Here is a 16705-nt window from a genome sequence, read left to right as displayed (position 1 = left end):
TGCTTTTGAATTATGGTGCTGGGGAGACTCTTGAGAGTCCCATGGACTGCAAGAAGATCAAACCTCTCCATTCTGAAGCAATCAGCCCTGAGTGCTCCCTGGAAGGACAGATAGCAAAGCAGAGTCTCCAATACTTTGTCGACCTCATGAGAAGAGAAGACTCCCTAGAAAAGACCCTGATGTTGGGAAAGATGGAGGGCACAAGGAGAAGGGGACGACAGAGGACGAGATGGTGGGACAGTGTTCTCGAAGCTACCAGCATGAGTTTGACCAAACTGCGGGAGGCTTTGAAAGACAGGAGTGCCTGGTGTGCTCTGGTCCATGGGGTCACAAAGAGTCGGACACGACTAAACGACTAAACAACAACAAAATCCAAGCCTTCGACAACATAAGTGCAGTGCGAGAGTGCCTGCTCTCTTGGACCTTTTAAACTGGTGATTTTTAAATAAAAGCGCCTTAAAACCTCGAAACTCGGAGAGCAATTCAGTCATTCTTTGCGCGCTAGAGATGACCCCAAGGTCATCTAGTCCAACCTTCAGCCCTCCAGATGTTTTGGCCTACAACTCCCATGATCCCTAGCTAACAGGACCAGTGGTCAGGGATGATGGGAATTGTAGTCCAAAACATCTGGAGGGCCAAAGGTTGGGGATGCCTGATTCTAGTCCAACCCCCTGCAATGCAGGTATGTCCGTAGAAGCATCCATGACAAATAGACATCCAACCTCTGCTTAAGGTGTTTTAGACCCCTGTGCCCTTCCCCAGATGTTTTGATAGGAATAAAACAGGTGATTGGATTATTGGAAGCCCAGGTGTACTAATTGCAAGCTAGGGCAATTTTGTGCAATGTAGGGAGCCTAAGGCTGCAGTCCTTTCCTGAGAGTAAAGCACACTGACTTGGTGGTGTTGCTGCTCTTGCTGTTAATTGAATTTATATTCTGCCCTGTACGTGGAGGCCTCAGGGTGGTTCACAGAACAAATGCAGTTGTGCTTCCTTCTGAGCCAATGTTCTGTACACAGTGGGTGGCGCTGTGGTCTAAACCACTGAGCCTCTTGGGCTTGCCAATCAGAAGGTTGGCGGTTCGAATCCGCACGACAGAGTCAGCTCCCGTTGCTCTGTCCCAGCTCCTGCCAACCTAGCAGTTTGAAAGCATGCCAGTGCAAGTAGATAAATAGGTACCACTGTGGTGGGAAGGTAAACGGTGTTTCCATGCACTCTGGTTTCCGTCATGGTGTCTCCATGCGCCAGAAGTGGTCTAGTCATGCTGGCCACATGACCCGGAAAGCTGTCTGTGGACAAACACCAGCTTCTTTGGCCTGAAAGTGTGGTGAGCACTGCAACCCCATAGTTACCTTTGACTGGACTTAACCGTACAGGAGTCCTTTACCTTTACCTTTTACAGCAGGGGTCAGCAAACTTTTTCATCAGGGGGCCAGTCCACTGTCCCTCAGACCTTGTGGGGGGCTGGACTATATTTTGAGAGGGGGAATGAACGAATTCCAATGCCCCACAAATAACCCAGAGACGCATTTTAAATAAAAGCATACATTCTACTCATGTAAAACACGCTGATTCCTGGACCTTCTGTGGGCCGGATTTAGAAGGCGATTGGGCCGGATCCTGCACCCGGGGCCTTAGTTTGCCTACCCATGCTTTACAGCAAGCACTTTACATCCGTGGTCACATCCAGTGACGTGTTTATCGAGCACTCTTCCTGATTTAGTTCCACAAAGTTTGTGCAGAGGCTAGACAATGCCGGCTATTGATTGATCATTCACAGTCAATGACTCGCAGGGTGGTTATGCAACATTGCATCATAGAATCTTAGAGTTGGAAGGGATCCTGAGGATCATCTAGTCCAACCCCCTGCAGTGCAGGAATACTGCCCACAGCTGTCCCTGGGTGGCCTCGAACCACCAACCTTCTGGTTAACAGCTAGACACAATGACACATTATATGCCACGGGAGGCACAATTGTTATCACACACTTTCCGGTGCATTTTCTTGACTTCCTTTTCACAAGAAGCCTGCTTTTCGGGTGGGGGGGGAATGGGTTTGTTGTTCAAACAAACCACCTTCAGTTGCAAAACTTGCATTTGCTGGTACAGTGGTACCTCGGGTTAAGTACTTAATTCGTTCTGAAGGTCCGTTCTTAACCTGAAACTGTTCTTAACCTGAAGCACCACTTTAGCTAATGGGGCCTCCCGCTGCTGCCGCGCCGCCGTAGCACAATTTCTGTTCTCATCCTGAAGCAAAGTTCTTAACCTGAAGCACTATTTCTGGGTTAGTGGAGTGTGTAACCTGAAGCGTATGTAACCTGAAGCGTATGTAACCTGAGGTACCACTGTATATGATGGAATCCCACCCCAAAATAGCCACTGTCCGGAAGCACCTTTTGCGAACAAACCTTTTCTTGAGATCCGTCTGTAACATCAATCATATGAATGTATTATTTAGAATTGAGGAGCTTCTGGTGCACAGAACAGTACTATAGATGGGCTTAAGGCAGGATTCAGGCATTTGCTAAATTAATCTGGATTATGAAAGAGCTATTTGAAAAATGTGCTGCTGGAAGCTGATTTGAATTTCTGCTCCTGTTGCTAAATTGTAATGTTGCTAGGCATTTAGAAGCAGAACTTGATTGGAAGATCTAGGACTATCGCAAAGTAGACAAAGTTAACCCAAATGTTGCTTAATCAGGAAATGGCAAATCTAGGCGAAATATGCTTGAGATTAAATAGGAACTATTTCTTAATTATGCGAGTAGGCTTCCTAGACTTTGGCAGCTTACTGCAGATAAATGTGCTGCAGCTGGAAAAGAATTTCCTTGATTATAAGGCGTGCGTTGGCTTTTAATGGGAATAAATAATTCAATGTTTTCTCCAAAGGGGAAGCACTCTAAATGGCTGTAATGTGGACGAGGAGTGTCTCATAAAAGGAAACATGAAGAACCCTATGAGTTTTCAGATACTTAGCGAAGTGGCATCTCATTTTGGACATGTTTGCTGTTCAGGTGAGAACTATTGCACCCCTCGTGGTCTCTTTGTAGTGTGCTGGAGTGCTCTGAAAAGCAGCTAGCAAAGCCTTAAGCCCCATGGCAACTAATCTGCATCCAATGTGCAGGAGCAAGACTTTTGCTCGCCTTCGATATGCGCCGACATGAAGCAAGGGGAGGGTGGCCCTCAGGCACTGGCTGAGGTTCCTGCACTGCCTGGTAATCATTAATTGTCCCACTAAGGGATGCAGGACAATGGCAGCACCAGAAGGACAGCCCAGTCCCGCCGGGACCAGCGCTAACTGCTTCTCCATGGAAAAAGGGTGTGTTGTTTGGGGTCTTTTTTGTGTATAGCACATTGGAATGATGTTCCTTTGGGAAGGGCGGGGATCCCTGACTCCAGGCTCACTCCATCTCAGTGCAGGAAGTCAGAGCCCAGGTCTGTCTCAAGAATTTCCAAAAGCTCAAAGTGCTTCTTGCCCGGCCAACATGAAGCAAGCAGCTTTTTGGAATACTCTGGAATATACCTGCCGACTTTTGGGAATCTCCACTGGAGCAGGTAAGCAGCACTGTTGGTGTGATTTTCTGCCCTGCGTTTCTGACATGGATACCACTCTGGTTTTTGAAATTCATTCTTACTTTATTTTCTTATACAGGCATACTACTTTTGACACCAGAAACCTTCCCAAGATTACAAAATGAATTAAAGTAAACCTATAAGCAATAAATTCGGGCAGTGTACATATAGATCCACAGTTCTTTTCCTGAGAGTCCGTCCCCTTTGAACAAATAGAAATTAAATGGCATAATCCATATGCTATATGTTTAAAGACCAATGGCACCGGTTTAACAGGATCTTTCTTATTGGTGTACATGATGAAAGGCCATTAATCTGCTGATTATCTGTTTCTCTCCCTCTTTTTTTACCCCTGGCCAAATGTATCCTTTGTGTCAATTTCTCAGTTAATGTGAATTCCCAGATGGTATTCACCACTTTGTTCCTCCTGGTTTTTGCTTGTGGTAGATTAAAATTTGATCTGACTTGAATCTCCTCGCCAATCCCAGTTTATACGGTTTTCACAAAATGCAGTACAAGAACCTGCCCCAGGTGAGGGCGACGGAGGTGTTCAAGGATGAACTAGATTAGTTGTCTGAGTTTTGAAGACCTGACAAGACGCCCATCTTTTAACTAGCACTGTCCTGAAGTTTTTGCTGGTCACTCTCTGCGGTGAATTCATGGGTGGTTGAGGGCAGGAGGAAGAAACCAATCTGCTTTCAAAGCAAAGGTGAATGTTGGCAGAGGTGGCGAAGCATCCTAAAGAACAACAACTTTTGCAGAAAGTTGCTGCGCTGTTACAAGCTGACTGAGTGGGCAGGAACATGACAACCTGGCTGGTCTCCAACTATCTGCGCCTGTTCTTTCCTGCTCGAGGTTATAGAATCACAGAATTGTAAAATTGAAAGGGACACCAAGGGTCCTTTATTCGAGTCTCCTGTAATGCAGGAATCACTGCTAAAGAATCCCTGAGAGATAGCCATGCAACCTCTACATTTTTTTTTATTTTTTATTTTAGTTTAACAGCACCTCTGTTCTTCAGTACTGTACCAGGGTAGATGCTTTCTTCCATCGTTCTCTCCTGATGTAAGGAATTATGTACACATAACATACAATCGGGATGCGGGTGGTGCTGTGGTATAAACCACTGAGCCTTGGACTTGCTGATTGGAAGGTCGGCGGTTCGAATCCCCGCAACGGGGTGAGCTCCCGTTGCTAGGTCCCAGCTCCTGCCAACCTAGCAGTTCGAAAGCACATCAAAAGTGCAAGTAGATAAATAGGTACCACCCTGGCGGGAAGGGAAATAGCGTTTCCGTGTGCTGCTCTGGTTTCGCCAGAAGCGGCTTAGTCATGCTGGCCACATGACCCGGAAAAACTGTCTGCAGACAAACGTTGGCTCCCTCGGCCAGTAAAGCGAGATGAGTGCCACAACCCCAGAGCCGTTTGCGACTGGACTTAACTTTCAGGGGTCCTTTACCTTTTTTAACATGCAATCAGTGCTTTTTGCCTTAAAAAAAAAAATCTTTAGGGTTACTCTCATTTTCCTACTCATATTGAAATACTGCCTCTCAATGAGGCCAAACATAGATTCCCAAAATGTTTAGGGGTATGCGTACCCCTGTGTACCCCCCCCCCCCAAAGCACTGCATGCTATTAAGCAGACAGATATGAGACTCTTGTACAGGGGGACAGGCTGGGATGTCTGTATGAAGAATTCAGAGGATTTTGTTGTTGTTGTTTAGTCGTTTAGTCGTGTCCGACTCTTCGTGACCCCATGGACCAGAGAACGCCAGGCACTCCTGTCCTCCACTGCCCCCCGCAGCTTGGTCAGACAATTCAGAGGATAGCCATCTTCAAAGATGCTTGTAGGATTTTTCTGCCTCAAGTGCCAAAACAACTTGATCCAGCCTTGGTACCCTGGAACTAGACTTGGTGGGAGTGGCCTGCGTTGCTTTGCCTCAGGCAGCAAAATGCCTTGGGCAGTGCAGGGCTGATCTTGCCTGCCCAGCAACCACAAGTCGGGCAAATACTTTCAGATCACTGGAGTCATTACTAGGTCGCTATCTAACAGGGTAAATTCCCCCCTTATCTTGCTCAAATAATAGCAATGAGTGGAATCTTGAATTGTATCCTTGCAGCAGTATTATTTAAAACAAACGAACAAGAAAGCATTCGGCAAAGCTGAATAGATGTAAGCAATGCAAGTAAGTCAACTGCAGTTCGTTAAATTAGTCTGTAGTTTTCCAGCTCAAAAGTGTTGTCACCGGACATGGAGATTTGTTAGCAATAGGAAAGATTCCGTAGGAGAGCACCTAAATCTTGTGCCATGCAGGCATAAGCTATGCAGATTCAGTCACCAGTATCTCCACCTCAAGAGATGAGCTCACACAGTTGTGCTGGGAGGGCCTCCTGCAGAAACACTGCAGTTACTGCTAGTTCATGCAGACATTTATATGCTATGAAGACAGTGCCGCATTTATGTATAAGCTAAACAAGCTATAGCTTAGGACCCCCCTCTCTTGGGGGCCCCCAAAAAAATTAAAGAAAAAAAAACTGGATGTACATTTCCAAAATATAAGATAAAAAACAAATAAAATAAAACCTACATACAGCAACAGTGTCTTGTGTTGTGTGGGCTCCTATGATGTAAGTGATGGGCCCTGCCTGCTAGCCTGTTCCCTAAAATATCACTGGTTTGCTCATTTCTATATATAGGGTACCTACATTCTGCATGTGCAAATGGCTGTAGATACCCATTAGGTCCATAAATTACCATATAGCATATATGCAACACAAAAAAACCCGACAATTTGTTGTTGACAAAGTATAGCTGGACATATAAAGGGCCCCATTACCTTCAGAAGTTTAGTGCATCATATATGCTATATGATAATTTATGGACCTACAGTGGTACCCATACGCTTCAGGTTACATACGCTTCAGGTTACATACGCTTCAGGTTACAGACTCTGCTAACCCAGAAATAGTACCTCGGGTTAAGAACTTTGCTTCAGGATGAGAACAGAAATCGTGCTCTGGCGGCGCGGCAGCAGCAGGAGGCCCCATTAGCCAAAGTGGTGCTTCAGGTTAAGAACAGTTTCAGGTTAAGAACAGACCTCCGGAACAAATTAAGTACTTAACCTGAGGTACCACTGTAATAGATATCTAAAGCCATTTGCACATAACAAAATATGTATTTTATCAAAGTAATTGTTGAACTGTGATATTTTAGGGAGCAGGCTAGCAGGCAGGGCCCATCACTTACATCATAGGAGCCTACACCACAGAAAACACTGTTGCTATATGTAGGTTTTATTTTATTTGTTTTTTATCTTATATTTTGGAAATATACACCCAGTTTTTTCCTTTAAATTTTTTTTGGGGCCCCCAAGAGATTGGAGCCCTAAGCTATAGCTTGTTTAGTTTATATGTAAATACAGCACTGTGTGGAGCTTATCCAACAGAATCTTTCAGGTTCCCATTTTCCTCTCAACAGTTCTGCTGAAAATATGAAAGGTTATCACATTATATGCATGACTACATGCAGAATTTTTATGTATTAAATACTCCTGGTTTCCTAAAGTAATCAGTGCACATAAGTGTAAAAAAACCCACACCACTTATGCAGTTATGCTGCAAAAATATTGACTCATTTGTATATATTATACATATATTATGTGTAATATTTTGCATATCATTAGTTGGGCTGTTTAAGGAAAAACAACAACTTTATTTGACCACAAACCAGTAGCTCAGACATAAGCAAGCACTCAATGCGAGAGATGGACTCATTTAGGCAAACTTGATAGGGTTGGAAGCACCAAATTCTGCATATAAATTTCATTTAAAGTAGGATTCCCCTCTGGAGGGGTATCTTTGTAAAAACAAATGGAATCACATGCATAATTAGCTATTGTTCCTTAGTGCATATCCGCTGCAAATTTGCAGACACGAGAAAAGGAAATGCGTAATGTTGCCATTTTTACACTGGCATTTGCCACGGTACACAAACTAGCAAATGTTTCTGCCCTATAATGTGTGATTCATTCCCGCTTTGGCTTGCTGAGTAATTGGAATGCGCCGGTTTCTCTCACCGACACACGGAGCCGTTTCACTGTATGGCTAGTTGAGACCAGTCTTGGTTTAGGGATTAAACACTGAATGAAAGGAAAGGAGATCAGAATGGAATGTTCCAGGCGTCACAATTCAGATCCCTGGGAAGGGCTAATGCTTTCCTTCTGAACCAGGTCTATCCAAGCCAAAGCTCATTACAGCGCCTAATTCCTCTGAGCCTTTTCGGTGGCATGAATGCTGTAGTTACTGCCATTCATTGACATACATGCTAGGTATTCTCTCTCTATCTGGGCTTATCCAGACTTCCTCTTGTCTCGCCGTTTTCCCCTGACAAAACCTGCTCTTCAACGCACAATCAGAGCAAACGGCAATTTGGGTTTGAAGCCTAATCATAGAATCGTAGAATTGGAAGGGACCCCAAGGGATCCTACAATGCAGGAACCTGAACTAAATCATCCATGACAGATGGCCATCCAACCTCTGCTTAAAAACCTCCAAGGAAGAAGAGTCCACGACCTCCTGAGACTATTCCATTGCCTAACAGCTCTTACTGTCAGAAAGTTCTTCCCAATGTTTAGTTGCAATCTCCTTCTTGTAACTTGACGCCATTGGTTCAGGTCCTACCCTCCAGAGCAGGAGAAAAGAAGCTTGCTCCATCTTCCGTGTGACAGCCCTTAAAAGATATTTGAAGATGTCTATGATATCCGGGACGCGGGTGGTGCTGTGGGTTAAACCACAGAGCCTAGGACTTACCAATCAGAAGGTCAGTGGTTCGAATCCCCGCAACGGGGTGAGCTCCCGTTGCTCGGTCCCTGCTCCTGCCAACCTAGCAGTTCGAAAGCACGTGAAAGTGCAAGTAGATAAATAGGTACCGCTCCAGCGGGAAGGTAAACGGCGTTTCCGTGCGCTGCTCTGGTTCGCCAGACGCGGCTTAGTCATGCTGGCCACATGACCTGGAAGCTGTACGCCGGCTCCCTAGGCCAATAAAGCGAGGTGAGCGCCGCAACCCCAGAGTTGGTCACGACTGGACCTAATTGTCAGGGGTACCTTTACCTTTTATGATCATATCTCCTCTCAGTACCCTCTAAACACCCATGGATAAACATACCCATCTCCCTCAACCATTCTTCATAAGGCTTGGTTTCCAGACCCTTGATCATCTTGGTTGCCCTCCTCTGCACACATCTCAGCTTGTTAACACCCTTCTTAAACTGTGGTGCCCAGAATTGGATGCAGTATTCCAGGTGTGGTGTGACCAAGGCAGAAAAGAGAGTGGTCCTATTACCAGGTTTTTGTTGAAGCAGCTCAGTGGGTAGCCCTATCCTTTAACGGAACATCCTTCCGGACATTCTGATCAAAAAGCTGATGGAACTAGATCTTTCTTCTACCATCTGTGACTGGATTAAAGACTTTCTGAGGGATCGGACACAAACAGTGAGGATTGGGCCTGTTACATCTACCTCCCTGAAGCTCAGCACTGGCACCCCACAGGGATGTGTGCTGAGTCCCTACCTGTACTCATTGTATACATATGACTGTATTTTATCTAATCCATCTACTGCAATGATTAAGTTTGCAAATGATACTACCATAATGGGTCTAATTACAGGTGGAGATGAATCAGCGTAAGGGGGGAGGTTCAAAAAGTATCTACATGGTGCCTAGAGAATAACTTGCACCTAAATATTAGCAAGACAAAGGAGATGGTGTTGGACTTTTGGAGGAAGAGAGGGGAACTAGCCCCATTGTATATCGGGGGGGGGGGAGGGTTGTGTGGAGAGAGTCTCTTCCTTTAAATTCCTGGGCGTTTACCTTAGTGAAGACCTCACTCGGAAAAACAATATAACTCAGGTGCTTAGGAAGGCCCAACAGAGACTCCATTTCCTCAGGGTCTTGCAAAAGAACAATGTTAAACAACAGTTGATGACCTCCTTCTACCGGTCCACAATAGAGAGTGTCCTCTCATATTGTATCACAGTGTGGTATGTTGGCTTGACAGCCACGGACAGAAAGTTTTTACAGAGGGTGGTGAACACAGCACATGATATCATGGGCTGACATCTGATGGGAGGGCGTTCCATAGGATGGGCGCCACTACCGAGAAGGCCCTCTGCCTGGTTCTCTGTAACCCCACTTCTCGCAGTGCGGGAACTGCCAGAAGGACCTCGGCGCTGGACCTCAGTGTCCGGGCTCGATGATGGACATAGAGATGCTCCTTCAGGTATACTGGGCTGAGGCCATTTAGGGCTTTAAAGGTCAGCACCAACACTTTGAATTGTGCTCGGAAACGTACTGGGAGCCAATGTAGGTCTTTCAGGATATGTTATATGGTCTCAGTGGCCACTCCCAGTCACCAGTCTAGCTGCCACATTCTGCTTTAGTTGTTGTTTCCAGGTCAAAGATCCCAGATTGTACTGGTCCCGGGGGGAGGTTACCGTGAGGCGTGGTCAGAGTTCGGTCCTGGGTCAAGTGTCTGGAGACTGTCCACCAAGGGTGAAGCGGGGTCCAAAGCAAGAAGCCGGGCGTGGTCGGGAACTCTGGGAGAACAGGTCTGGGTGCTGGCAGAAACAGGTTTCCAACGACGTTGCTCCTGCAACCTGGGACTGTGCTGACTGGCCTTTATTTCCTCTGAGGCCAGGGGCGGTCCCGGTCCACAGGTGACCCGCCTCTCCTGGCCTTAAGGCGAGCACTCCTCCTGGGAGAAACCAGTTCCCTCTGCCTCTCTGCCCTGAGCCTCTGCAGCTCAGGAGAGGCTGGAGGGTTACTGGACCCAGGGGGAGACTCACTTTCCCCTGACAGGGCTGGGAGAGGCGCACCTGTAGGCAATGGGCCCTCAATCACCTCCGGAGCCAGAGTGGATACATCTGGTGTCTGCTCCTGAGGATCCGGCACAGGTGCAGGCGCTTCAGATTCAAGGCCCTGCCCCGGCTCAGCCGGCCTTGGAGGCGGGGACTCCTGTGCAGGCTGGGACTCCTCAGGTTCAGCTTCTGAATCAGACTCCCAGGCCATCACACAGATTCACAAGATCTCATGCATGCCAAAAAATCTTGCTAAAATCTTGAGAGCTCACTGAAATATTGTGGGGTCATACGTGCTCTGCAAGATTTTGATGGAAATCACCACTGGCAAGGCAGGATTGGCTGCCCCTCTGGGGGGCTGACCCATGGAGTTGTTTATCTTTGGAGGGCATTGCACAACAGAGTAAAATGACTCCCAATGCCCCCAGATCCCAAGTGTTATTCCTTGTTCTTGTCTGTGTTTTGTTTCAGTGCTCATTGGCGTTGGCACAGACACACTGCTCCTGGGTCAGTTCAAGAGCCTGGCTGTCTACTTGCTGTGAGTATGGCTGTCTGATTTGGGGGAAATAACGTGGATTTGCGAGAGTGCCTAAATAAGCTTGTGCTGGTCGATGTAAGGGCGTCTGCAAACCTAGGCCTGACTTCACACACCATATACAGATGTCAGGGACTGTGCTGAGGAGGGCTGCACTGAGGAGGAATGGTGGGAGCCACCCCCTCCCCCTGCTCCTGCTTCTTCCCAGGAACAGGAGGACAGTATAGATTTGGAACAGTGGTTTGCAGAGGGGCACACTTCAGATGGCAGAAGCTGGGGAATACTGAATGGGGAACAGTTAGCAGAAGCTACACTAGAAGAGAGAGAATAAACAGATTCACAGTCTCTGGACAGCATTCAACCCCCTTCTCCAAGAACATGGAGAGCTCAGAAAGTGTTAGAACAGAAAGCGCAGAGGGTTCAAGCTCAGGTTACAAGACGTGGGAGTGACGTAGATTAATAGGGACGGAGGAGGAGAGTGACCCTTAATTGGGAGCACCGCCATTTCTTTGTTCTCTCACTGTGATTATTAAAGATTCTAACTGGTAAGACGTTCCTTTCGTTTTATCTTTTGTTTACTGCCATGGGGGAGGAAGTCGATTCCCCGAAGCCTGACAACAGGATGCCGAATATTGCACTATGGTCATGTCAAGGGTCCTTAGAGGAGGAGACAACAGGGCTTCAGCATCCTGTCAGGGGCCTGGAGCCTCCTTCCCAAAGCCTGGGAAGCTTCTGCCCAACTTAGGGAGGGAGGCGTGATGCTCGCACACACGACATCAGGATATCGCTCTCCCAAATTGCCTTTGCAAGCTGTTCCCCTATGAAAAGTTTCACTGCACAGCACTGCATGTTCCCCTGTTCATGGCCTAGGACCCTCGTACCTATGGGACCGCCTCTCCCGGTATGCCCCATGGAGAGCCTCAAGGTCCATAAATAGCAACACCCTAGTGGTCCTGGGCCCTAAGGAAGTTAGATTAGCTTCAACCAGAGCCAGGGCCTTTTCAACACTGGCTCCGGCCTGGTGGAACGCTCTGCCTCATGAGACCAGGGCCCTGCAGGATCTGATTTCTTTCCGCAGGGCCTGTAAGACAGAGTTGTTCCGCCTGGCCTTTGGCTTGGAGCCAATTTGATTCCCTCCCCCTCTTTCTTTTTCCTTTTCCCTTTCTCCTCCTGTGATGAGGCTGCATTTTAATATTTTAATGTTTCAATATTTTAATCTTGTTTTTAAGTTGTATTCATTCAACTTGTTTTTATTATTGCTTGTTAGCCGCCTTGAGCCCGGCCTTGGCTGGGGAGGGTGGGGTATAAATAAAAAATTATTATTATTATTATTATTACTACTACTATTGTTATCATTATTACTGAGCACTGCGGGGGGTTTGCCATTTGCTCTTTGTTCCTCGCCTGTTAACGATTTCTTGTTCTTCAGTGTTTCAGGGATAGCTGTGTCCCTGTGCGAAGGAGCATACTTTGCGGGCCTGCTCTTGACCGCTTGCTGCGCGTGAGTGTGCCCCGTTCCGTTCCTTCCCCCAACCCTCCTTCCCTCCTACAATTCAGCTTGGGGAAGCACTTCTGGGCTGAGCCTGACGCTGAGCTCTTTTTGAGAGTTCACCTTGAGGGTGACTGATGTTTTGCTTTAGTCAGCTTCTTATCCTTCCACTTCCACTGCAGCCCCAAGACGGGATCTGGGATGCACACTTGTTGGAAGCACGCCAGACGTCGGGGGGCCTTCCAGAAGTTCCTGATGTATGTTTTGCTCTCAGTAGCCTGCTTCCTGCACCCTGTCATAGTTTGGCACGTCACTATCCCAGGTGAGAGGGTGACTGGGAATAACCAGTAGAATGGCTTTTATTTTTATTTTTTGCAAATACAGTAAACAGTAGCTGTAATCAAAAAAATATTTTAGGATTCAAAAAAGCAATATAAAGTGTTATGTACTGAAGTTCTCACCCTGGGCCAGCAGATAGCTATGCAAATAAGGGATCGAAAGTGACATTCAGTGATTGGATAGTTTTAGAAAGTTGTTACAGTAACGTTGTACTGGAGCTCTATATAAGCAGGCTGACTTAGCCCTTCAGTTCAGTTCTGTTCTGGCCTGTGAATAAACAAGAGCTGTTTGAAGAATCACTGTGTCGTCTGATATGTTCACTCACAACTTAACATAAAGGATTCACCGAAAAGCATGGATGTTGCAAGCTGATGAATGAAAGCAGCTGCCTTAACTTCCATGCCATATAAGCTATGATATAGTGTACTGTACTGGTTTGAGTATGGTGTGGTATACTAGTAGGAACTGGGGTTTTTTAGCCTGGAAAAGAGGAGATATGATAGCCATCTTCAAATATCTCAAGGGCTGTCACATGGAAGATGGAGCAAGCTTGCTTTCTCTGGAGGGTCGGACTTGAATCAATGGCTTCAGGATACAGGAAAGGAGATTATTTTTTTAAAATATAATTTTTATTAAGTTTTCCATATTTTATTACATTTCAGTATCAAAGAATAAAAATAAAAATAATTCATGACTTAAAACATTGCTTAAATAAAACATCAACCTCCTTCTTTCCCTCTAACAGACTTCCATATCTCATTACCAATTTCTCCACATTCCTAAATTCACTTTTTTACCTTAAATCAATCTTTTAACAATCACCTACTTATAAGTAAACCAGCTCCTTAATTTCTCATTACCAAACATTTCAATTTAAACCTACAAACGTATTCAACTGTTTACAATTTTCTTTCATATAGAGTATAAAGTTGCCCCAGTCCTTTAGAAACAAATCATCATGGCGATTCTGAATCTTCCCCATCAGCTTCGCCAGCTCCACATATTCGACCATCTTTACTTGCCAGTCTTCCAATGTGGGGAGTTCTTGTTGCTTCCATTTCTGGGCCAGGAGTATTATTGCAGCCGTTGTTGCATACATGAACAAATTTACATCTTTCATTTAAATTTCCTCAATTAACCCCAACAGGAAAGCCTCTGGTTTTTTTTGCTGAAATTATACTTAAATACAGTGGTGCCTCGCAAGACGAAATTAATCCGTTCCGTGAGGCTCTTCGTATAGCGGTTTTTTCGTCTTGCGAAGCAAGCCCATTGACAGCTTAGCGGATTAGCACTATTAGCGGTTTAGCGGCTTTTAGCGATCAGCTGTTAAGCGGCTTATCAGCGGATCAGCGGCTTAGGAAAAGGGGGGAAAAAGGGGGAAAAACCCGCAGGAACTCGCAAGACATTTTCGTCTTGCGAAGCAAGCCCATAGGGAAATTCGTTTTGCGAAGCGCCTCCAAAACGGAAAACCCTTTCGTCTAGCAGGTTTTCCATCTTGCGAGGCGTTCGTCTTGCGGGGCACCACTGTATCTTTTTCAATTCATTATATATGGTATCCCAAAAGGCTTTAATCTTGGAGCAAGTCCACCACATATGCAAGAAATTCCCCCAGGAAAGGAGAGTCTTACTAAACATCAGGAAAAACTTTCTGACAGTAAGAGCTGTTTGACAGTGCAACGGTCTCCTTTGGGACACTGTGGACACCCCTTCCTTGGAGGTTTTTAAGCAGAGGTTGGATGGCTATCTGTCGTTGATGGATTACAGGAATCTCCTCTTTTACAAGATAAACATTCCCAGCTCCTTCAACCATTCCTCATAAGGCTTGGTTTCCAGACCCTTGATCATCTTAGTTGTCCTCGTCTGCACACGTTCCAGCTTGTCAACATCCTTCGTAAGCTGCGGTGCTCAAAATTGGACACAGGATTCCAGGTGTGATTTGACCAAGGCAGAACAGAGTGGTACCAATATTTCCCTTGATCTGGACTGATGGAGCCTAGAATAGCATTAGCTTTTTTCTCCTCACACTGTTGACTCATGTTCAGCTTGAGGTCCACCAAAGACCCCTAGACCTCTCTCTCTGTCTCTTTCCTTACTCTCTCCAGGCACGATGCTGGTGGTCACCGGATTCACGTACTTCCTGCTCAGTAAGCAACAGAAAGAAACTAGAACACCTGGGGAAGAGCAATACATGGATTCCCAAAGCGCAGCTGTAGCTATGACGGATGCAGGCGACACCGAGCAAACCTACACCTTCCCCAGGGGAGCACCTCAAGGGCAACGCAACTCCCTTCTTGGGTTTCTGAGGAGTTTCTTCAAAAGCTGCAAGAAACTGGACACCGTCGAGGCCTCTTTGAGCTCGCCGCCCACAAGGAGGCAGGTGCACTTTGAAGAGAAGGTGGTGAACATCATTCTTTCTGTCAAAGAAAGCCCAGAAGATCAGGAGAGCTTGGCTGAGGAAACCACATCTGACATGGCTCCCATCCTTCCGCCCCAGTTGTGACAGCCTACAGTGGAGACAGCAACAGCAAGAATGGGCTCTTTCTGCTTCTCTATGATTCTAGTGTTTGCTGCAGAGACACCTGGAGGCAACTTGTAGAATAAACCTCCCAGCTTTGGTTTAGGCCAGGGGTAGGCAACCTAAGGCCCGTGGGCCGGATGCGACCCAATCGCCTTCTCAGTCTGGCCCACGGACGGTCCGGGAATCAGCGTGTTTTTACATGAGTAGAATGTGTGCTTTTATTTAAAATGCATCTCTGGGTTATTTGTGGGGCATAGGAATTCGTCCATTCCCCCCCCACCCCCAATATAGTCTGGCCCACCACATGGTCTGAGGGATGGTGGACCAGCCCATGGCTGAAAAAGGTTGCTGACCCCTGGTTTAGGCCAATGAGAGCAGCCAAGAACTTTCATTAGTTGAAGTGGGTGGACAGTGATGAATTCCCCAATTATCCCCATCCTGTTCTCCTGAGTCCATTCTTCTCTACTTTTATTGAAGAAGGGATTTGCCTGGTTTTTTGTTGTTGCTTCCTTGTTGTTAGCTACAGTGGTACCTCAGGTTAAGTACTTAATTCGTTCCAGAGGTCTGTTCTTAGCATGAAACTGTTCTTAACCTGAAGCACCACTTTAGCTAATGGGGCCTCCTGCTGCTACTGCGCCGCCAGAGCCCGATTTCTGTTCTTATCCTGAAGCAAAGTTCTTAACCTGAAGCACTATTTCTGGGTTAGCAGAGTCTGTAACCTGAAGCATATGTAACCCGAGGTACCACTGTATTTGGTTACTACCATAAGACTTCACAGTGTCCAGTCTGTGGAATGGAGCCAGGACTATGTTGCAGAAAACAGTGAACATAGGAACACAGTGACTGAGAGGGAGATAGACCAGGCAACAGCCCACATTTTGTGTCAGTGTCCCTCCATGAATTACCTAAAATCTGACATACATAAACATATTTGAATTGAACATTGTGGCTTCCGAGGCCCCAGAGAGGTAGCAAAAACTCCCCTGAAATATAGTCATAGAGTCGAGAGTGGATTTCATGCTCTTTATTCAGCTCATAGTGGTGAGGAGGAATGAAAGTTTCCCCAAAGTATTTGCTTTATATACATTATTTACAATGGGCTACACGTGATTGGCTAATTCCAGGATTCTCTGTAGGCCAATCAGGTTGTGGATTCACTTCCATCTGGAGCTGGATTGGGTGGCTCCTGCAGACCAATCATACTGCTGCATTGTTCTAGGACCAATCAGACTGCTGCATTGTGAATCCTATTGTTCTAGGACCAATCAGACTGCTGCATTTTGGATCCTATTGTTCTAGGACCAATCAGACTGCTGCATTTTGGATCCTATTCAACTCAGTACATAACATCCCCTTTCCAAATTTTCTTCAGTGATGTTGTAAGAATTCCTAAAGGAAGGAGG

General features: G+C 46.2%; 1 protein-coding gene and 1 long non-coding RNA gene across 3 annotated transcripts in view; both read left to right on the top strand.

Moving 5' to 3' along the window:
• Window positions 1–16705, top strand: part of LOC307215809 — a 275531-nt gene that overhangs the window by 25567 nt on the left and 233259 nt on the right. Inside the window, exon 3 of one of the 2 annotated variants that reach the window (XR_013838622.1) lies at window positions 1411–1425. The exons of the other annotated variant lie outside the window; for it this stretch is intronic. This is a non-coding gene — a long non-coding RNA (uncharacterized lncRNA). Of the gene's footprint in view, window positions 1–1410; window positions 1426–16705 lie in introns of those variants that run through there. 2 annotated transcript variants of the gene reach the window in all.
• Window positions 2925–15911, top strand: TMEM72 (transmembrane protein 72). The gene is made up of 5 exons (XM_079975473.1): window positions 2925–3552; window positions 10893–10959; window positions 12386–12457; window positions 12628–12767; window positions 14887–15911. The coding sequence occupies exons 1-5, from the start codon at window positions 3357–3359 to the stop codon at window positions 15282–15284; spliced, it is 873 nt and encodes a 290-aa protein (XP_079831599.1). The 5' UTR covers window positions 2925–3356; the 3' UTR covers window positions 15285–15911.

This window comes from Podarcis cretensis (genome assembly GCF_951804945.1).
Source record: "Podarcis cretensis genome assembly, chromosome: 5".
NCBI lineage: Eukaryota > Metazoa > Chordata > Lepidosauria > Squamata > Lacertidae > Podarcis > Podarcis cretensis.
This window is presented reverse-complemented; position numbering and strand designations above follow the sequence as displayed.